This window comes from Neofelis nebulosa, chromosome 1 (assembly GCF_028018385.1).
Source record: "Neofelis nebulosa isolate mNeoNeb1 chromosome 1, mNeoNeb1.pri, whole genome shotgun sequence".
Lineage (NCBI taxonomy): Eukaryota > Metazoa > Chordata > Mammalia > Carnivora > Felidae > Neofelis > Neofelis nebulosa.
The window spans coordinates 127,537,308-127,560,524 of NC_080782.1; the positions used below are offsets into that span (position 1 = coordinate 127,537,308).

A 23,217-nucleotide genomic window follows, 5' to 3' on the forward strand; every position below is an offset into this window, starting at 1 on the left:
CAAGGCCTTGTAGGCCATTGTACACAGTTTTGATTTTATTCTGAGCACGACAAGAAACCATTAGAAAGTTCTGAGCACAGAAGTGACATCATCTGACTTAAGTTTCTGATGGGGTTCATTGGCTGCTATGTACAGCACAGAGGATTCTGGAACAAGAAGAGAGGCAAGGAGACCAGTTAGGAAGCCAGTACATTAATTGAGACAGGAAATGGTTTGTTTTGAGGAGGTGGTAGGTGGTGATTACATTCTGAAGATAAAATCGATAATATTTACTTTTGGATTTTGTGTGGGGCATAAGAGAAAGAGAGCAATCAAGGAAAATTCCATGTGTTTTAGCTGAAGTAATGGTATAATACAGCACCATTCACTGAGACAGGAAAGACCAGGGGAGGAGCAGTTTGGAGAGAGAGCAGGAAAGGAAATCAAGAGTTCAGTCTGAGATACCTATTAGACAACCAGGTGGAAATGTCAAGGAGCACTTGGCTATACATGTCTGAAGTACATAAGTATATAAGGAGAGGCTGGTGCTGAAGACATAAATATGAGCATGTCAGTATATTTAAAGGAAATTACATGCAATCACCTCGACTGTGAATGTGGTCAGACAAACTGAGGACTGACCCCTGAGGCGTGATGATACGTAAAGGATGAAAGACGAGAAGTATCTAGCAAAAGAGATTAGGTAAGAGGAGAGCCAAGAGAGTGGTGTTGAAGTCTATCAAAGTAATAACTGTGTCAAGAACCAGGAAGTGATGACTTATGTCGAATGCCGGCAGATTAAGTCACATGAGGCCTGAGACCTCACCACCAAATGTGGAAGCAAAGTTCCGGAGTAGTCAGAGGGGATGGAATCCAGTATGCAAGTGGAGGACATGGACTTAGCAGGGCCATGAACTCCTCATCCAGTATAACAGGAGGGAAGCCGGGGTTGAGAGCACAGGGCAGGTAGCTTGCTAGATGCAGTGGTGGGAGCAATGTGGAAGTTCTTGGGATATTTCTCCTACTTTCTTAATTCTTTTCTCGATAAATATTTTCTAGTTATTAGGCATTATATTATGTATCAGGCGCTGTACCAGATACTGGGGAAGCAGTTGTAAAATATGACTAACATGACCTTATCCCTAAATACATTCTGGAGCTCTTTAATTATTACAAAGTACGACTAATCTTTGAGAGAAAGATTCTGAACACTGTGTGCACTGCTGGCACATCCTAAAGTCTACAGTCTGATTTACCCTCTGCTCAGACATGGAAAGCCTTGAAATGGCAGGAGGCCTATAATGACAGAACTTTGAATTCTACTTGGGCAGGGAAGCCTTGATCGTCTAGATACACAGCAACATGGTCTTTTCTCCCATAACTATCATACGAATGAATGCGGGACTTTGGACAGATTGATTATAAAAACACCATCATTCCCTCTACCAAAAGCTGCCATAGGGCTGAAAAGAACCTTAGGACCCTAGCAAGTTCAACTTGCTCCTTTCATGGAGGAAAACGGTGGCCACAAAGAGGTGGATGGCCTTCTCCAGGTGGCCTGCTTCTACTCTTTGAACCCCCAGGCCTCAGTAAATTCTCCACACAAGACCTAGAGTGATCCACTTAAAATACAATCAAGTTTTTTCACTCTCTGCCTCAACACTCTTCAGTGGCTCCCCATCTCCCTCAGAGTGACACCAGTGTCATTACAGTAGCCTACAAAGCCTTCCACCTCTTCACCCCACTTCATTTCCCACCACTTCCTACCTCACTCGCTCTGTTTCGGCCCCACTGGTTTCCTTGCCTCACACCATTTCTACCTCAGAACCTCTGCTGGGGCTGACCCTCTGCCTGAGAGCTCCCCCAGAGAGTGCATGGCTCATGCCCTCACCTCCTCCGGTCTTCTGCTCTAAAGTCTCCTTCAAAGCGAGGCCTTCATAAACCAACCTGTTTGCAGCTGCAAGTTCTTTCACCCTGTCCTCCAGTTCTCTGTGCTCCTTTTCCTCCTAACAGTTAACACCTCTGACAAGACTACATGCTTTCCTTTGTTTCTTCCTGTCTCAATGAATGTTAACATTTCTGTAATCATGTAAATGTGTAGTTGCCCCTTTCCATCCTTTGCTATCACCATCTCCATCTGGTCATGTGGTTTTCCCAATGACCTCTTTCAAGGGCCATGTCATGTGACAATGCTCTAGCTCACTTTCCCAAGCCTCTACTCACACTGGGCATGTATGCTGTTCCTCTTCTGCTGTACAGTTCTGCGGAAAAGTCAAACCCAATGAGAAATGTATTCTGCCTTCACTCTAGATGCTTTAGGTGACCACCAGCAGGAATTTGGGAAGAATTCAATCCCAGAGAGTTAAAACACAGGGTGGGGGCCACAAGGAGACTAAGAAACACACCAAGAAATGGAAGAAAAACCAGAACATGGTATTAAGAAAAGCAAGAGAAAAGTAGGAGTGAGGAAGGAGGGCTAAATTTGCCAGTAGACATGCGTATTCTGTAGCACTGTCAAACGAGCTGCTTTCTGGGGGCCTAAATGAACCAGGGACCATCATTCCTTCCAGGCCAGAGAACCTCCAATATCAGCTCATACTGTAGGAACCTCCTTCCTGCCTATCAGTATCAGTGGCAACTCTGGGGTAGTTGTTAACAGCTTATGATATGTGCCTTTTCAATTGGAGATTGGGGCTCCAGAGACACTCATCAGAGGACTGTGTAACATTAGTGGTTCCCAAAACGCCATTGGGTTCGGAGCACAGGAAGCCTCTCCACAACGCATGCCATTTCTCCATCAAGGAATAGATTCATGTCCAAAGACCTGTTCTACAGCACTCTTAGACCCTGGCAGTGTTTTCTAAAATAGACATCCCAGTATTGAAAGTGAACTGGAGATATACATGCTCAGCATAGTAAGAAAATACATTTGTGAAAGGGCTGTAAGAAAATACTTGGGACTGGGTGTCAGGAAACCCAATCCCATGTCCCTTTCTCCTCGGTGGCCCCACCTCTCTGAACTTTAGTTTTCACACGGGTAAATTGTGAGGATCAACCTCTCCCTCACTCCACTCACCCAGGGTTATAAACTCTTCAAGGACAGTGCTAAGTCCTGGCTCCAGAACCATAAGTCAAGGTTTGGCCAAGAATCATAACATTATATGTGCTGAGTTTCTCCCCTAATTCATTCTTCTGATCGTTTCCCCATTTATTTAGGTAAAATTCCCAAGCAGATTGCTCCAGTCAACTTTCCAAAGTTTCTCCCAACAAGTCAGACCACGTAGCTACTCTGCTTACCACCTTTAGGGGCTATCTAGCTGCTCAGAGTGCAGTCCAGCCTCCTCCTCATGGCCTGAAGGAAGGCTCTTCACTGACCTTCCCTGCTGCCAACCACCAGCCCCACTCCCTGACTCTTGAGCCATACTCCATCTCTTCAGGCACGCGGGAAGAGCCTGCTGTCCCGCACTTCCATGCCCACTATCTAGAACACCCTGCCAGTCCCTCCTCCCTCACCACGCTAACTCCTGGTTCCTCACACCAAGTGTTCCCTCCTCCTTGAATTCACTCCATTCAGTGAACAAATGGAAGTTGTTCCAGGCACCCTCCTGGGTCACAAGATCGGAACACTGACTGGTCTTATCCCTGTGTCTGTGTCTCCACAAACAATCTCTGGACATTTTTATTACAGCATCTGTCACTGGGAGTATTCATTATTGCTTATGATACATTTGTCTCCAGCACTAGACTGGTCTTGCTAAGGAAGGGCTGACATCTTGGTTATTGTATCCCCAGGATGGGGGCTGGTATGGAGTCTGCACTCAACAGTGTCTATTAAGTGGGTGGAGGAGTTTTCTAACCAGTGAGAGTAAGCTTGTGCCTCCCAAAGGGTGTGGTAGGTGACAGCACAGTGGACAGCAAGGGTCCTGAACTGCCTGTGTGGCTCTGGACAACTTACTTGCCATCTTGGCATGTGGGGTTTTTTTTACCCGGAAGGTGCAGATTAACTGCAGTTTAACTACCTCTCAGGCTGCTAGGAAGGTGTACTGGGGTCCACCTGTGCTTAGCACAGGGCCTTGGCACTTGCACAGTAACTGTCAGCAACTCAAATGAGAGAAGAGAAACAGGATGAGTTTTGTTAAGAAAATTTTAAATCTATTAACCTCATCTTCCTGCCTGGAAAACAGCTAAATCCCAAACGTGTCTGAGGCCCAGAACTGTTGCCAAGACCTGCCATTGAGATAGTGTTTGCGTGTCAGGGCTTGAGGGCATATTCTCTCTCCCTCCTGCAAGTTCACAGAACACCTACACTTTGGCCCGGTACTGAGAAGCTGACCTGAAAGAACAGACAGTCCCCCCAGGAAGTGGTCTGGGAAGTCTGCTCTGCTGAAGACACTTGGGCAGTGTACGGAAAGCCTTGGGGCCAAGACCACTGAAGGAATGGGCACGTTTAAGTCCCTGAGGATTCGGAAGGGGGAATCCCTTCTGAATAGAATCTGAGGCTCAGGATGGGAGGGAACCACCTTTTGAACTGTCAAGCTCCATCTGAGCAGCCTGCAGGCCATTATTCAGAAACTGCCCAAATGTCGCTATTCATTTCTCCCAAGGCTTCCCAGCATTTCCCAGCCTATTCCACTGTCAACCACCCCCCCATTAATTTTCAGTGACCTTGTTCTCTGGACTCCAGGCATCCAGAAATGAAGGCGATTTTGCTTGAAGGAGGCTCCAGTACCCAGCATCCTTACCCCTGAGCCCCAGGGTTTTAACACTCCTCTGAGGGACAAGCTGGAGGAAAGGGACCATGATACCCAGCATGGATATAAAATGCTGAACCTCGGAAGCAGGGGGCCTAATTTCACTCACTAAAGTACTTAATTTCACACATTTCTTTTTTCATTAAGCATTCCTGCTGCTCAAACCCTTGGGCCCATGCTACTTTTACTCATGGCCTTGGAATAATTTAAATTAGCCTGGGTGAGTTAATATTTAAATCTAGTAAAACTGATGAGGGCATTTGACTATGGAGGAAATGATTTGCAATGCCCAATGAGGAGCTACTAGATTGGTCAGAAAAGTCAGTCTTCTATAAACAATCTGCATTTCAGATTCACAGAGCTTTTAGTGCTTGAAATTACCCCAATACCCAGTATTTTAGTGCTTGTATCATGGAACCAGGCTGGAATACTGGCAGAAAAACCAAGCGGCACTCAGAGATCTTAGTGGATCAGAGATTTATTTACCACTGGCGGGCTCAGAGGAGACCGTTTCTCCAAAGATCTGAGCGCTGAATGCAAGTGGGGAGGGTAACTTACAGTTGTCAGCCTCCGTATCTGTGGGGGTTTTCGCGCACGGGGCAAATGAAGGAAGAAGAACCGGAGGAGGGGTCTCCAAGCTAGAGACCAGAGCTTGTTTTAGTCCCATGGGACATCTTTGGCACAGTATTTTATTCACCTCTCCAACACTTGAAATACCCAGTAAGTGGCCAAGCTAGAACCTGAACCCAGGACTTCCTGAATTAAGGCCAGTGATAGCCTGCAACTTGCCTAGTGCCCAGCTAAAAGCAGTTCCACTAAGACACTGGGAATTTTAATTTGAGGGGAGACAAAAACAATAAACATTACTTCTCCCAGCCTATAATGGTTTTTCTAAACACATTTTTAAAACATCTGTTTGAACTGGCACAATCGAAAGTGATTTCAGTGTTAAGACAATTTTTACTTTGCTGAACTACCATACAAATTTTGAACAGGGAAGCTTGAGAAGTGTGGCTTGATTAAGAAAAAGAAGGTAAGGCAGCAGTGTCTTATAAACAGACCTGTAATCTTTTGGGATATTTCCTGTTGTGGGGACTCAGATTTGAAACAGACATGCATAGCTTAGAATCCACTGCTTCAAACAAAGCCACCACTTACCTAAACAGCCTTTCTCCTCAGAAAAACATTTGGTTTCAATTCCTCTTATATAATGGACCATTTTCACCAGAAAAGGGAAAACTCTGATTAAAACACTGCCTGGGCAGGGGTGCCCGGGTGGCTCAGTCAATTCAGCGTCTGTCTCCGGCTCAGGTCTTGATCTCGACATTCGTGAGTTTGAGGCCTGCCTCAGGCTCTGTGCTGACAGTTCAGAGCCTGGAGCCTGCTTTGGATCCTGTCTCTGTCTCTCTGCCCCTCCCGCACTTGCTCTCTGTCTCTCAAAAACGAATAAACGTTAAAAACAAACAAACAACAACAACAACAACAGTCTCTGGGCAGAGTAGAGATGATCCACTGTGGCCGGACATGGGCCTGTGACCAAGTCAGCCATGCTTCAGTGCCCATAACTCTTTATCTGCTCCTAGTTTCATTCTTATTTATTTATTTTGAGGGAGGCAGAGAGAGAGCACGTGCGTGCTTGGGGGGGGGGGGGGAGAGAGAGAGAGAGAGAGAGAGAGAGAGAGAGAGAGAGAACATGGGGGAGGGGCACAGAGAGAATCCCAGAGCCTGCTTGCTGTCAGCACGGAGCCTGTCGTGGGGCTTGAACCCACAAACTATGAGATCAGGGCCAGAGTCAAGACGCTTAACTGACTGAGCCACCCTGGCACCCTCCTCCTAGTACCATTCCTGACTCCAAGCTTTTTAGGAAGGTGCATCCTCAAAGGCTACCAAATTATAGTGTGGTCATCTGCCAGTGTGCTTGGGTTTGATGTATGGAGGAGACAGAAGAGGGAACACCAGCAAACAGCCGGGGCGGAACTATTCAGGGAGACCAGCATTTGCTCAAATCCAGGATGTGCAGTAAGAGATCACAGGAAGGTCTGACAGCCTAGCCCTTGAGTCCAGACTTCATCTTAGGGACGAGGAGTACACTGCAGGGGCACGTGACCATGATCTGACCTGTACTTGAAGAGGTAAGGACAAAGAACTGAAAAACTGAGAGTCCAACCGGAGGAGGGTCTGCAGAACTGTGGTGATCCATGGTGACAGCCTGAGGAGTTGGGGCCACAGGAAGGAGTAATGGGCAACGGTGGGCTGTGAGGTAGGGAGAGACGGGGCGGCCAACTTGGGATACGTGATATATCTGGCATTGGCAGGACATCCACTTAGAGCAGTCTCTCTGCATAGCAGATATGTAGCCTTGAAGCTCTGAAGAAAAACAGCAAGTTATTTACCTGTGCAACATTTGCAAAGAAATGAAGAACGAAGCTTAGTCAGGGACAGAGGGAAAATTGAGAATGGCCCAACTCTTGGAAAGCAACAGCCTTTAAGAGCTGTGGGACAGGATGAGGACCAAGAAAGGAGGCTAAGGAAGAAGAAGGCTGTGGGAAGGCAGGCCGCCATGTCTGATGTGCAGAAGCCAGGGCAGTGCTGACCTCTTGGAAGTGAGGCATTGGTGAATGAAACTGTTTCACTAACTGACCACTTAGCAATTCTTTTACTACATTAACCTCCTAAGTATGCAGGCCAAGTGTAGTACATAGAATGGACTGGTACGATGTCAAGTCTTTCCCAGGTTTGAGCGGCTATAAAACTCCTTAATGTCACTTACAAAATATTCAAGAGTCTTTTCCACACAGTCCTGGCTCTGAATCCATTTTTTAGTTCTGAAGAGGCAGAATAACACAGTGGTCAAGGCACAGACTTTAGGGACAGGCCTTCCAGATTCAAATTCCAGATCTCCTGCCTCCTAGGTGGGCACATTACAAATCTCTCTGCCTAAAGAACATTCGCTGTGAAAACGAGATAACAACAGGATGTACTTCACGGGGTTGTTCCAAAGATTTAACTGAGATAATATACACATACACGTACACCAAACAGTGCCTGACACATAGTAGGTGCTCAGAATGTTACTGAATCATTACACTTTAAAAATCTAAGCCAATTTCGTTTTACAGCATCAGTGAAGATAGAGAATGACAGTATTCAATATAGTACAAGGCTGTACACAAGCCACATATTTAATTTAAAATTTTCTAGTAACCTCATTATAAAAAGGCGAAATTAACAATATTTGATCTAACCTAACTTACCTAAAATAGTGTCACTTCAACAGGTGATGGCTACTAAAAAAATGAAGTATTTTACCTTTTTTTTTTTTTTTTTTTTTACTAAGTCTTTGATACCTGGTGTGTTAGAATACACTTACACAGCACCTCACATTCAACTTGCCAAATTTCATGTGCTCAATATCCACATGTGATTAGCGGCCATGATATTGGCAGTGCAGATATAGAGGAACATATATCAAACTGTTAACTCTGGGTTACTTCGCAAGGCTGGCTTAGAGGTTAGGTAGGGGAACTAGCAACATTTTGTTTACATACTTCTACACTGTTTAATATGTTACAATGACGAGATACGTTTTTAAAACCCAGTTATGTTATAAAAAAATTATGAAAAAACTAACAACCCAAAATTAATGTTCACTGAATCATAGACATATAGAAGGTGTTCGAATGTGGGAGTTAGGACACCTGGGCTCCAGGCCATATGTGGGACCTTCAGAAAGCCCTTTCCCATTCCTTGCCCTCAGTTTCCTTCCATTTCGTTTAGAAAGGGATGCTTCCTTAAAACCTCTCAGTTATTAAAATGCACAAATGTTGGACACTATATTTCTCCTATAATGCATCCAAGAATCTATGAAAGGATGAGAACTTTCTCCTCAATCCTGGAGAAGGTTTATCTGTAAACAGAGGGGCAGCTAACAGGTCTTCTGGCGATCTGAGAATTTCCTGTCTCTAAATCGGCCCTCGAAGACACGTTTCCGTTTTGCCGCTGGCTATCAAGGTTCTCAGCTCTGAAGAGCTCACGTGTACATTCATACCCTGGTTCCCTCCGTGCCCCTCTGTGGTCACAAATGCCAAGGGAAATGGAAAATGAGCCTGACCTTCTCACTCTCCCGCAGGAATGATTTGGTCCGAATGCAAGGAAATCTGGGAGGAGGGGCCGCGGGAGTACGTGCTGCACCTGTGGAACCTGCTAGACTTCGGGATGCTGTCCATCTTCGTGGCCTCCTTCACCGCCAGGTTCATGGCCTTCCTAAAGGCCAGCGAGGCCCAGCTGTACGTGGACCAGCACGTGCAGGACGACTCGCTGCACAACGTCTCACTTCCGCCGGAAGTGGCGTACTTCACCTACGGTGAGCCAGAGGGCGCTCTAGCGAGTCCTGCCTTGTGTTCCCGGGGCGTGGCCCAGGGCCCTGAGCTCGGCTCCACCTGCGGATCTGCTCCAACATAGCCCAGCTCCCTGCAGCACAAGCAGCTCGGTAGAATGTGCAATTAGCGACTATAAGAAATGAATTTTTGTGTGTTTAGGATAGATTTGTTTTGGAAAGGCTCTTAGAACGTTTTCTGGGAGATTTTTTTTTCCTTTATTATTTTTTTTAGAGCTTGAGCAAGGGCACGTGCGAGCAGGGGAGAGGCAGAGAGAGAGAGATACTCAAGAACGCTCCATGCCCAGCACCGAGCCCCTCTCGGGACTCGATCTCACAACAGGGAGACCGTGACCTGAGCTGAAATCAGGGGTCAGTCGCTTGAACGACTGAGCCCTACCCAGGCTCCCCGTTTTTTGTTTTTTGTTTTTTTTTTCTTTGTTTTTTTTTTAAGAAAGATTTCATTTCTGATGTGGCTCCAAGAGCAGTAAGAGGAAATGTATAAATGAAAGAATTTTCATTCTGTATTTGATCCCTGTATTTTGTGCAGAGATAGGCCCTCAATTGCCCAATCCGAACATTCTTTTCTCATGGCAAAATTAGTTTTTTTGGAGATGACTTAATTCTTTCAAACCACAAGGCCATATGGTGGGAGGTAGTAGACTGAAATTTTAGGAATAATAAGAGTTACAGCATCCATTTACTGAGGACTTGCTAGGTGCCAGGAACCGACATTTTAAACCATAAACTCCAATCCTTGCAAAAGGCCTCAAAAAGGGGGGGGGAGGGTCTTTTCTGCCCCTATTTTCAGATGATGAAATGGGCTTCCATGGCAGGGCTCACAGTGTTCTCAGAAATACAGGAATACCTTGGATAGCAAGGGATCCTGGCCCAACATGAACTGAAAACCATTCCGAATGGCATGGTGCTTATGTTTCCAGGCTTTGGATTCAAATTCTACTTCTACAGCTTACTCTGAGATTCTGTTTGTCTAACTTTTCTGAGCCTTTATTTTCCCGAATGTAAAACCAGGAGAAAACCTGTGTCAGAAAGTTTGTTTTAAATAAGATAGCGCATAAGAAGAATTTTGCATTGTGCTCTAAAAATATTAAAGGTTCACTAAATGGTAATAGTTATTATCAATACTGCCTATAAGGTCATTTGCCTGCTCTAACACTGTGCTTTCTGTACTAAAAGAGAAAGAGAAGTGGGGAGAAGAAACAGATTTGTGTTATTGGTACCAGTAAACTAGCTGAATAGGCATTCATTAATGGCAGCCACTACATTATGAAAGGTTTGAATGTCAAAAGTCCCTGTTACATGAAGTCACTGGGCAATGAGCTGCAGAGGGCTGGCCATTTAATACAGCTGTTGAGTTGCTACCCATATTCCATATGGATTGTGTTACACAGACTGTTACATGTAAATGTGGTAAGGAAACACCTACTGAGAAATGGCGAGTCTGGTAGTATTATAAGCCATTCGCTTTTCATTTGTTGGTTTAGCAAAATTAGACTTGTTAAAAGCAAAATGGGCTTGTACGTTTTCTCCTCTGTGCTATTCAGGGTTCATCAAAGAAAGATAAGAGAATCTTGATACTAAATTGGACAATTTTCTTTTTTATTATTATTTTTGAGGGAGAGAGTGTGAGCAGAGGAGAGGGGCAGAGGAGAGGGAGAGGGGGGGAGAGAGAGAGAGAGAGAGAGAGAGAGAGAGAGAGAGAGAGAGAGAGAGAGAATCTTAAGCAGGCTCCATGCTCAGCATGGAGCCCTACAAGGGACTCTATCTCACAATTGCGAGATCATGAACTGAGGTGAAATCAAGAGTCAGACACTTGACCCACTGAGCCCCATAAATTGGATCATTTTCTTTTCTTTGAGAGAGAGAGAGAGCAAGCAAGCATATACACGAATGGGGGAGGGGCAGAGAGAGAGAGGGAGAGAGAATCCCAATCAAGCTCCGCATCATTAGTGCAGAGCCCTATGCGGGGGCTCAGACCCACAAACTATGAGATCATGATCTGAGCCAAAATCAAGAGTCAGAGGCTTAACCGACCGAGCAACCCAGGTGCCCCAAACTGGATAATTTTTTTAATTCCCTGATTCAGGTTGCAATATTGTCCACTTGTACCTTCTGTTTCTTTTAAGGATTGTGTTAAGGTCTCACCCAACTGCAAAGTACTGCACATTGTTGCCCCTGCCTCGAGGTTCACCCTGAGTCTTGGAAATCTCTTGGCTCTGTCATAGTGTTCGCTTGTGCTCCAGTTGCTGGGCAAGAGAGCCCCCTTGTGGCCATCCGGGCAGTGGTACCTTCCAACCTCTACAGCTCCAAATAGACAGATTCCAGTTTTTCAGGTTGTGATAGGGCAATTTTTCTCAAGGAAAGAGCTCCAAAAAGAAGAAAATCCCTTTGTCTGAATTGTCACACTGCTGTCTGCTTTACAACAATCACAACTCTTACAAGCCAATGTAAATAGAAAACTTTTTCACTGGAAATCCTGATCACCAGGGTCCGATGACAGCTAAATCTATCTTCCTGCATTATAGAAGCAGCTTTTATTATTACAGTTAAGGTTTCATACAGTAAATTATAGGAGGGAAAAAAAGAAATCCCTTTTTGGTGTTTCTTGTAGAAGTCAAATCATTTCATGTTACCCAAAGGTGTTATTTATCCTTAGAGAGTGACAGATACATTTGAGAAACATAATTTGTTCTCCTTACTTGTCTTTCCTGGACTTCTGAGTTATGACCTTGATGAGAACATAGAGTCTATAATTGTATTGTACCTCCAAATGTAATTTAGAATGCACTCCATGGAACTTTGTAGCAAACAGAGGCCTGGCTTCCCTTACTAAATGTTTCTTACTGCTCTTTATTATTATAATTGTTTAACACAGTCTAGCTTTGAAAATAAAGAAAAAGTTTCCTCTTCTTCCATTTCCCTTAGGGTGCCAAGAATTGCTATGTAATCTCCTTGCTATCTGCATTTACCTGGCTCTGAAAAAGACCCCATACCCCAAATCCAATCTTTAAAATGGCAATAATAATATCTACTCTACAGGACTGTCACTAAAATCACAGCTAATGTACAGAGTAAGGGCTAATTTAGGTTTCTCAATGTTTCCCAATTGATGTTTCACTTAGCACTTCTCAACAGGGAGACTCTTGGCTTTTTTAGCAGAACAATTTTCGTGCTACGGGTCTGTCTGGAGCGATGCGGGATATTAGCATCCCTGTAATCCTCCTGCCCCAGCTTCGTGAAAACAGCTGACACCCGCATACGGTTCCCCAGGATGAAGGCGCCGCCCTCACCCGAGAAACACTGTACGTGCCGACACGTAGCAGGGAGCTTTTCAGTCACAGACGCTGTTCCTTGCGCCATTAGAACTGCAGTAGGAACCCTTCACAGCTCTGTTCTGCTGCAGAAAGACACTCGGGGCTGCTGAGACTCACATCAGAGACCACAAACAGAAACCTGACCGCCCAGGACAGGTCCCAGGACTCTTGCCATCTGGAAAAGCACTCTCATAGCAAACCTGGATGACTGGTCACCACTTTGGAGACCCTAGCTCAAACACAGAGCAACTCTTCCAGACACACACTGCCTGAGGAACAAAACCCCAGAACGTTTTCTCAGGCAAGATCCTTTAGATTGCCGGCCCTCATGGGTGCTCATCTGTTTCGATTTGTGGCTAGTCCAAACTTGTGGTATTTCCTTCAGTCATTTAACAAACACTTAACAACACCCATCGGGTGCCAGGCCCTAGGCTGACTACGCACTTCACATCCATGATTTCATTTTACCCCCCACTACAGCTCTCTGAGGTTGACGAAATTACGCCCAGTTTACAAATGGAGAAAATCCGGCTCCAAAACGTTAACTGACTTGCTTGCGATCACACAGCATCTGCATAGAAAGGCCACTGTCAGCCTCAGGTCTGTCTGACTGTAAGCCCGTGCCCCGCCCCACCACCTCCTCGTGACGCTTCCCCAGTGACTGGAGCAGCCCCTGCTTGTGGAGCTCACACAATGGTAGGGAGGACAGAAAAGGAAGCAGCGCGGTAAGTTCCATGACAGAGGGTGCACAGATAACAAGGGAACCAAGGGGAACCGGGAGCCCATCTCAGTTTGTGGGAGTCACACAAGGCTTCCTGAAAGAGATGTCACTTGAGCAGAGTCTTAAAGGATGACCGGGAATGAGGCGGTCTTAAAGTGAGGGAAGAGTGCTCCAGCCAGATGGACTAGCACATTCCAAGAGGGAAGGTGTGGTACCTTCAGTGCATTGGAATCAACTTCAAGGGCAGGAATGGCAATGATGAGGTTAGAGGCCTCTAAAAATGCCTACCTGGTTTCTCCGCCAGAAGCAAGTCACTACAGCAGATCCTGCCCCCCCCCACCCCACCCCACGAGTAACCCAGATTATTTTCTTTCAGCCAGGGACAAGTGGTGGCCTTCAGACCCTCAGATCATATCGGAAGGGCTGTATGCCATCGCTGTCGTGCTGAGCTTCTCCAGGATTGCATACATCCTGCCAGCCAATGAAAGTTTTGGACCCCTGCAGATCTCGCTGGGGAGAACTGTGAAAGATATCTTCAAGTTCATGGTCATTTTCATCATGGTATTTGTGGCCTTCATGATTGGAATGTTCAATCTGTACTCCTACTACCGAGGTGCAAAGTACAACCCAGCGTTTACAACGTGAGTAACCCAGGGCTCTCCTCGGAGGGTCTCCCTGCCCCCCCCCAACCCGAGGAATCTTTAGGAGTCTCTTCCAGGTGGCCCCTGGCACAGACTCGTGTTTCCTTGGTGTTTCTACAAATTAACAGCAACTTTATCCAAGGGCAGCTTAGAGTTCAGGTTCTGGAGTTGAAAGAATCCAGTTTTTACTCTGTATTAGACCTTCATTTTTGCCACTTACATTCCTCAACTTCTCTCACCTTTAGTTTTCTCTTCTTTAAAATGAGGATAAAAATAATACCTGCTTAATAGGGCTAGTCTGAAGATTCATTGAAAGGATTCAGCTTATACTCAATACATGAAAGCAAGGACTATTACTACCGTTCTTGTATTTGCCTGTGTTGCCTAAAAAACAGAGTCCAGGGCCAACGTTGCATGCCAGCGCTTTACTGGAGAAAGGCAGTCGCAAGCCAAACAAAATAAGACTGAAGGAAAGAGGAAAGTTGGGGGTGGGAAGGAGAGCAGATACAGGGTGCTGACCTAGCCACCATCTATCACAACGTACAACATGGTCATGTCATACTCTCTGGGAAGATTATATGGAAATACCACATCTCAGAATAGCCCATCAGGATGAGAAATAGCCAGTTGATCAGCCACAGCCTTTCCATCTGCTATTTTCCATTAGTCACATTCGAAAACAAAAAGATTCACTCCAGAGGACATGAACTCACCTAGCACCTTGAAGACAGCCCCGGGGGAGCCATATCCACAAAGCATGAGAGATAGGTCTGCGTGTCGGTACGCTCAGCCGCCCTCTGCACCAGGCCGGGTGAACCAGTGACAGTGCATGGACACTGAACAAGCCCGGTGACATCGTGTGCATCAGCAGCATCTGGGAAGGCCCAAGAAGGGAGGCAAGAGGCATGGGTACAAGCAGAGGCAAGGTGCTGTCAGGCCGACTGATGTTAGGGTCCAGTAGCAGCTGCTGCCCGCAGAGCAAGATAGTGCCGCCTCCTGCGTGGAGGTGGTGTTGGAGCTCACTGAGCCTATGTCCACGCAGACCCAGGGCTCTTCTCCTCTGCGGGTGATGCCAGGCAGTCTCCTGGAGGGCCATCAGTAGCATGAGCAGTGGTCTAGTGGAAGACTCAAGGAGACCTGAGTTTACAATGTGACAAGGGCGTTTACTAGCTGATGGCCATATGCCAGGTCACTCGATTTATCCATGCCTCTGTGTCTTCACCTGGAAAATGGAAATGACTCTATGCCTTATTCATAAATCCCTTTAGGAATACTTGAAGTGGTTGTGCAAAGGGCCCACAGCACACAAGTATTAGTGGTCTAGGTCTTCTCCTTGGCCCACTCAGGCTCAGAACTTCCCCCTGCTTCTTCAAGCTCCCACCCAGAATCTTGAAGGAAGGACAGTCAGATCTCCAGGCAGAAGCACAGCAGCTGGGACCTGCAGGGCCAGCACTTCCTGACATGGGTCCCCAGGAATCCTAAGTGGCCCAGAATTTGTTTCCCGGCCAGTAAAAATGGCTGAGCCCAGCCACTGAGGTTCCCTGAGCAATTCCCAGCTTGCAGCCCTTCTCCTGGAGAAATCAGCTATCAGGGGAAGACACTTAGCGCCAAGAACCCAAACCAAGAACAACGAGCACACTGTACCCCTGAGCTCAGAATCATGGACTCGGCTGCCCGGCCCACAGGACCTACCTAGAAGGGCGGGACCCTGGTGCTGCTGAGCCACAGAAGCGGTTGCTCTCTGGCACAGAGTAGTTTGTGTTTACAAAGAGCAGGTGCCTAGCCCAGGGCTGAGAAACGCACCGGAGAGATGCCCGGCTCTGCCCTCAGCCCACAGCAGCCCAAGGCTCAGACAGACCAGATTTCAGACTGAGCTCTCCTCTTCCCAGAGGGGAAGCCGGCCGCGTGGCCTTGGGCATGTGCTTAAATCCCCTGGGCCTCAGTGTCCCCAGGTCTGAAGTAAGAAGACCAAGATGGCCAACCTCACAGGATTGGTATCAACAGTATCAAATGCAGGGCATAGTGTACAAGGGAGCTCCAGTGAATGGCAGTGGGGAATAAGGAAGCGGGGGAGGGTTCACTACAAGAGCAGACACCTGGGTACTGATTTGCCTCGACAGGACCCTTTCTGAGCAGCAGCCTCGTTTACAAACTGTTGTGCAGATGAGGTCAAGTATATTATTGAATCAGCCGGACTACTTTATATGACTCCAATACTCAGTGATTAGCTGTTGCAGGAACGAAATAAGTTTGAATCACCCAAAGGCAAGTTTGATCTAGATCCGCTAGATGTACCCACTCAGCATGGGATGTGGGGGTTATTGAACAACAGTCACGATGTCCACCAATGAACAAAGGCTCTTAACGCTCTTTGGTCAGGCCTCGGTGTCCCTCCTGTGTTTCCAGTCTAGCACAATGCCTCGTGCACGCGGTATGGCTCACTAAATTCTTTGTGAACAAGAATGACAGAGTGAACAGGGGAAACAAAGCCAGGTTCTAGGCATTAGAGTTATCCAAAGACTGGGGATCTGACCATGTGAACTTCTGTTCCTTTTCTCAGAAAGGACCCTGGGTATTCTGTGCAAGCCCTCTCCCTGTTCCTCACAAGGAGCCTGTACTACTGGCCCACAGTTGCTCAGAAGGTCAGTGCCAGGACACAGGAGAAAATGAAAAAGGTCAGACCTAAGAGCAGGGCTCACCTGGCCACAATTCCCAGCTAGATGCACCACCGCTAATCTCTAGAAGGAATCAGTGGGAATCAGGAAAGTCATGGGAAAAGATGAAAGCAGAAGAAAGGGGCAGTGCGGTCGGCTTGTTCCATGTCCTGGGAAGCGAATGGAGACCTTCCAGACACGAGAGATCCAACCGAAGAGGACCCAGGCCCTCCAGGATGGGGAAGGGAAGAAAAGGTGTGGCAGAGGCAAGCACAGTGGAGAAAGGACAGGGAATTTATGGCCTTGGCAGTTCCTAAAATGGGATGTGCAGCTGTGAGGGCATGTGATTGAACAGGAAACAGTCAATAGAGCGGTGAAGTGGAGAAGAAAGAATGGATTTTTGTAAATGTCATCTTTCACCCTTTGACTGCTCTCTAGGGTGGTTGCCCTAAGAGATCTTTGATAAGCAAAACGCCACGTTAGGATGAATGAGATGTGCACTCTCAGGGACTCAGAACTGTGTACCAGCTATGCTGGTGGTAAAGTTGAATGACCCCCTCTCAGGTGAATGTGTGCCCGTCCCCAGGCCACCCTGCCTAGCTCCAGATCTTCCCTCTAGACCTCCCACAGGCTGGGGGCTTCTCTCCTGTAGAATTTAGAGCTTGTAGGGTAAGATGGGTCCCCTCATCTGTTTCTAAAGAGTCAGAAGACTCAATCCTCCAGAAAGGAAATCTGGGCTGGAACACAACGCAGGCATCACCCCTCCCTTCACTGGTCCCCCAGCCCCACACCTGCCATGTTCAAGGACAGCTGGGGTTCCTAAAGGCTGTTCAGAGCCCACTTTGGAAGTCGGCTGTGAGGCACCAAGAGACAGCTGCCCCATCAGAGCCCTGCTCACTGCTCACCCTAGGGGTGCAGTCCCAGTTTAGATCACAATAGCCAGTCCCCCCTGCATCTCACCAAGTTACAGCCTGTCCCAAATGACAAGGCTGGGAACAAAAGGAAAGAGAACAAAGGTTTCAGAGACAATTGCAGACCCTCAGGCCTCAGCCCAGACCTGAACACCCCCCAGGTGTTCCAGTTCTTCCCTCCCCACCCCAAATTCCCATTCCCTCCATCCAGCAGACCTCGGTGAGGGGGTTAGAAGAAAATAGACAGACTGAACTATTTCTGCTCAGGTATGAATAAATGCATAGTGGGAACAGTCTTAAGTGAGATCAGTGGTTCTCAAACCACATAACCATCTAGGGAAACGGCTGAACTGAGGACTTCCCAGGCCCCACCCCCTAGAGACTCTAATCGCAAAAGTTCCAGGGTAGGGCCCAGAAGTCTGGATTCACAAGCCAGTGGGGGGGCTCTGTGAAGGTGGTCCGAGGGCTACAGGGTGACAAACGCTGATGCTATCCAACCTCATTACTCAGATGGGGACAAAGAGGCCGCTCTCAGCGGTGTGTATTTCAAAAGCAAAGGGCTTCTTCACCTCAGTAAGTGTCTCATTGGTAGACTCTCAGGCTCTGCAAGTGGGATTTGTTTTTGTAAGTACGAGTCAGAATAGGTAGCCAAATCCCGCCAGCTCTGGAGTCCGATCCTACGAACACTTCGCAACGTGTCAGCCTCCGTCCACTTCAGAACCCAGGGCACTCTCAAAGGGCTGGGTTATTTTTCTCAGTCACTTCTGTGTCGGGGCTCCAGCTGAAGGGGGGCAGGGACGTGAGGGCATGGGTCATTGGCTGGTGAGCTGGGCCTGTCTGGGCATGACAGATAGTGCACCTGCTGGCAGCTCATTATCTCTAAGCTCCTATGAGAAACTGTGAATGACCGAAGGGGAGGAAGAGACAGCTCTCAGACAAGTTTTATGCTCTCAGAGTACAAAATCAAAGTATTCCAAGACAGGGGTCAGGAAGTAGAGACAAAGTTGAAAAAGTCACCAGAGAGTGCTCTTCTTTAAGCAAGTCTTTAAGAAAAGTTGCTGATTCTGTTAGGAATTTTGTTCTTATTATGAACACATCTTTAACTTTATCGTGGAAGCCAGCAGACAAAGAGGATCTGCCTTTTGAGGGGGTTGTTTTGATATTTTCAACTTACAGACTGTATGGAAACCATAGGGTTCCAGCACTCTGGTTACAGTGTTAGAGAGACCAAAAGCCCTGGGCTCGCTGATGAAACACAGCTAGGCAAGAATGCCTACAAAAAGGGTTGGCTTGGGTCACTTAGATGTCTTAGTTGGTTAAGTGTCCAACTTCAGCTCAGGTCATGATCGCCTGGTTTATGAGTTCGAGCCCCATGTCAGGCTGTCTGCTGTCAGCACAGAGCCCACTTCTTTGTATCCTCTGTCTCTCCTTCCCCCTTTCTGCCCCTCCCCCATGCTCTCTCTCTCTTTCTCTCAAAAATAAATATTTTTTTAAAAAAGGTAGGTTTCCCTGTACTCTGATTGTGACCATAGCAGGACAGGGACACAGAGAAGAACAGGAGCAATGGGGGGCAAAGAGGTGGCCCAGAGCAGGGAAGTGAAGGGCTCCCTGACACAACTCATGACTCACAATGGGCTCCTACTCTCCCCTTTGGGTGAACTTGGCCTCCCCTAATTAGTTCTGATTGGACATTAAATGTGGGGCCTGCCTCCCCCCAGAAAATGAGCCAGCCTATGTTTTTTTACCAGGCTGTTGTGTAGTCAGCTTCATAGCCCAGGTGAGTTGAGACTTTTCTAGCCAAAAATAATACCTCTCCTAAGGTTATTCTGTCTCCCCAGGACTCATTTTCATGGAAGGAGTTTCAGCAGTGTAAGCAAAATTAGAAGCTTCTGTTTTCCATGACGGTTATGGAAAATTTCCACATATTATAAAGGGAGAGGTTCATATGGCCGCCAGGGGCAGGAGGTGCTGATTTAGCTCCCCCAGCCCCATGGCGCCACAGAATAGCCAGGTCCTCCTTCCTGGAGGGGCACTGGGGCTGGGGCAGAAGCTCCTGAAGACTGTGCCCCACATAACCCACCACACCCCAGAACTGCTGTGTCATCCTGTTGCTGAACAATTCGCGACACACACATGATCTGCGCTCTCACTTAATCTTCCCAAGACTGGACTGACACAGACACTACTACCCAAAAACTAAGGCTCAGGGAGACATTAGACTTTCCCAAGACTCCAGAGCCAAGAAAAGGACCTGAACTCAGATCTGCCTGACTCCTATCCTTGACCTGAAATTTCCAAGAGTGGGATCCCCACCCCCACACCACAGCTCCAAAGTCAAGGGTGAGTCTCTGTAAGGTGGGTGACTTTCCTGTGGCACTAAACTCTACAGAAGATCCTACTGGATTCAGATGTACCTATTGTTGAGAACCTGAGAGCTCTACATACCTTATTTCTAAATATCTCTTGATTTCAGCTCAGGTCATGATCTCACGATGTGGGATCAAGCCCTGCATTGGGCTCTGCACGGGTGGCACATAGCCTGCTTGGGATCCTCTCTCTCCCCATCTCTCTCTCTCTGCCCCTCCCCTGCTCACACTCTCTAGACAAACATTAAAAAAAAAAAAAAAAAAGACTGTCCTCCTGTCCCTGAGGAATTCATAAACAAGTGGGGAATTCAAAAAAAAAAAAATAGCATCATTATTTCCCACATCAAAGGGTACTTGGGCAGCACAGTGAGGAGGAAGCACTGCACTGTGCCCAGCAGGGTCAGGGAAATGTTTATGGAGGGGGTGGCCTTGAAGGATCTTGGAGGATGACTAGGAAGTCATTCAAAGTAAAGGAGCAGAGAATTTTTGGAGGACTTCCAATAAGCAGGAGTTTGGGGAAATGAGAGATTACATAAAATAATCCAGGAGCATCCAGGTCGTGAAGGACTTTACAAGTCTGGAAAGGCTGGGGCACCTGTTTGAAGGGTGATTTGGAAGGGGTGAGACGGGAACTCCAAGATCGGGATTTTATCATGAGTGAAAATACCCACAGCCCCTCCCCTCAAGGAACTTGCAGACTGGCTGGGAAGACAGGTCACAGGAATGAGGGCATGTTTACAAAATGAGATGTTCTGAGAGAAAGGACCTTAAAAGAAGGGCAGCTCCCAGGAGAGCTGAACTAGGTCCATTAGGTGGCTGCAGCAGGGAGCTGCTGGGAGAGAGGACAGGACCCTGACCTGGGCAGTGCCCGGGGGATGGAGAAAGGAGATGGAAAGGGACCCTGGGGAGGCAGGAGTGGAGATGTGATGACTGACTGAACATGGGGATTCTGAAGGAAGGAGGATGTTCCTTGGGTTTTGACAGTTGGAAGGCCCTAGAAGGACCTGGGGGAGGCCATCTGGAGGAGCATAGGATGGAGAGAAAGGCAAGAGCGCTGGTGACTCAGGGGAGAGATGGGGGCTTCCACCATCCCCAGGAACCATAGCCAGCAGAGCCGAAGGCAAACACTCAGATCCAGGCAGATGCCTGGAAGTCTGTGTCCTAAGGGGTTGGAGGAAGTGTAGGGCCTTGAGAAGGAAGGCCCCATGCTCACAGCGCCAGGGGCCAAGCAGAGACTTGCCGAAGGAGCAAAGTAGGCTCTTCAGCTAAAAATGCCATATTGTTCTTTGTAAACAGAAGAGAAGAGCCTGAGATTTCCCTGGCCCGAGGAAGAGAAAAGAAAGGGAAACAGATGAGCCATACAAGCCCCGAGATGTCTAAAAAGCAGTGATGAGCCCCGGAGGTGGGGGGGGGGGGGGGGGGGGGGGCTCCTGACAGCAAAGGGTCATAGGGCCAGGAAGGATCTGGCTGCAGAGGAGGTCCTGCTGGGGCAGCAGAGGCTGGATGCTGTTGCCCACTAGTAAGACTCGTTATAACCAAGCGCTAGGTAAGAGAAACCAGGGAAAGCCCATGTTGTGGCATCGCCGGACTGTGGCCTGCTGCCATGCACACTCTTCTGGTCACAGAAGAATGAATGTGTCTGTAGGTGGGAACCAGGAACGGAACCGGCCAGCTGGGCTTTAGAGGGGACACATTCTCCCAGGATTCCGGGTCAGTGGTGAAATCTGGGCATCTCTCATACAGAAGTGTTATGTCATAGTTTACTATATTCTGAAAGCTGTAATCTCGCCTTTCATCTTTGAAATTCAAGCTAGGCGTAAGGGTTTGGGGGAATAAGGGGGCTTATTATGGCCTCTGTCATGGGGGAAAAATAGTAGGAAGGTTCTGAAACTTGGCAAAGCAGGCAGCAGGGGTCACTGAATGGGGTCCGGGTCAGGCTCAGAGAGGCCGGGCATCTGGAAATGATCATTATGTTTCAAAAAAATAGTTTGAGTCTAATATAAGTTCTCATCTTTGCATAATTCTCCAGGAAGTGATAAAAACATAGATCTTTTCCCCGACCAGTTCAGAAGCATGAGTGCACCCATTATGGCAGCACTGTACTCTCATATGATGTTCATTTAGCCCGCTCTTCCTGCTTATTCATGACATGACATTTTAAAAGCCTGGTTGGTACCTTTAAGCTTCCGGAACAGGCTGGGAGCCCACAAGTTCATGAGCGAAAGAAAAGCTTGAGGATAGACAGAAGATGTGCTCTCTTCCATGGCAGCTTCATAGCATATTTCCAGGCCCTGCTCCACATCTCCCATCTTGTTCTCAAACTGACCATCGCCACGTTAATGTGGAGAGAGCCCTACCTTTCTATTCACTAACACTCGATCCTAGGGTGGCAATAAGAATGATCAAATTGCCCTTCCCCAAAGCGACAGAGTGACAGGAAACAGCTGTCCATGGTTGGCTCTAGAGGTATTATCAGAAGCGCTAATCCTTGGGTGGGTCTGAAGCCGGCCAGCTAAGACCAAGTCATCTCGTGCCTCAGTTTCCCAGCATTCAATCATTTATTGACAACAAGTGTTTACTGAGTCCCTCCTATGAGCCGGGGCGGGGAGTAGGGGGGAGCGCATGTCTGGGCACCCATGACAGAGCAGTGTGCAAATCAGTAGGCCCTGCCCTCATGGAGGTCACACTCCTCCATGAATGGGAAAAGAAGGACAAGAGGCAAAAAAAAAAAAAAAAAAAAAAAAAAAAAATTTAAAAACTAAAACAGAAACAAAGAAGATCATTATAGAGTAAATGCGGAAGGCTACGAAAGAAATAAAAACACTGAATGCAAGAGTAAGTTAGGGAGGCCTCCTTCAACAAGGGCATCAGGCCCTGTTTGAGCCCCTGACAATCAAGTTTGCAGCGTGATGCCTGAGGAGAATGAGGGGCGGCCACTGGCCACTCATAGAGAAGGGGGAAGGGCCTTCCAGGCTGAGGGAACACTCTAGCTGCAGTCAGGGAACCCGCAGGGAGTCAGACTATGAGGGGCCTTGAGGCATCCTCAGTGACTGAATGGATCCTTTGAGGGAAAACCACTAAAGGGGAGGGGCAGGTTCCCACTGCTATTTTCAAAGGATTATGTGGACAGTTGATTGTAGGCTGTGCGAGACTCTCAGCCTGATGCTGGAGCCTAATGCTGTAAAGAAAGGAAGAAAAAACACGTAATAACAAGATCAGTAACATCCATCGCATATTTGTTACCTGCCAGGCAGTATTTTAATGCGCTTCACAAAGCATTTGAATTAATTCATCTAATCCTCACAACAGCCCTATGAAGGAGAAACTGTAGAGTTTTCCCATTTTACAGCTAGAAAAACAGAGGCCCGGAAAGGCTGTTATTTGGCCAGAAGCTCACATTCAAAGTCAGGTTTGCCTGACTTAGAAACTGCTTCTGACTACCTCCCCAGAGCCCTACTTGTCCTGACAGTGGGGTCAGTGAGCC

General features: G+C 47.4%; 1 protein-coding gene and 1 long non-coding RNA gene across 2 annotated transcripts in view; one reads left to right on the forward strand and one right to left on the reverse strand.

Moving 5' to 3' along the window:
- TRPC7 (transient receptor potential cation channel subfamily C member 7) overlaps window positions 1-23,217 on the forward strand; it is a 140,136-nt gene that overhangs the window by 94,953 nt on the left and 21,966 nt on the right. Inside the window, exons 6-7 of the mRNA XM_058735948.1 lie at window positions 8,860-9,093; window positions 13,538-13,802. Of these exons, the coding sequence (XP_058591931.1) occupies window positions 8,860-9,093; window positions 13,538-13,802 (499 nt within the window). The remainder of the gene's footprint in view (window positions 1-8,859; window positions 9,094-13,537; window positions 13,803-23,217) is intronic.
- LOC131515218 (uncharacterized) lies at window positions 7,371-8,932 on the reverse strand. Its single transcript, XR_009263521.1, has 2 exons — window positions 8,842-8,932; window positions 7,371-7,681 (listed from the first exon to the last, which is right to left on the reverse strand). It is a non-coding gene; the product is annotated as an uncharacterized LOC131515218 (long non-coding RNA).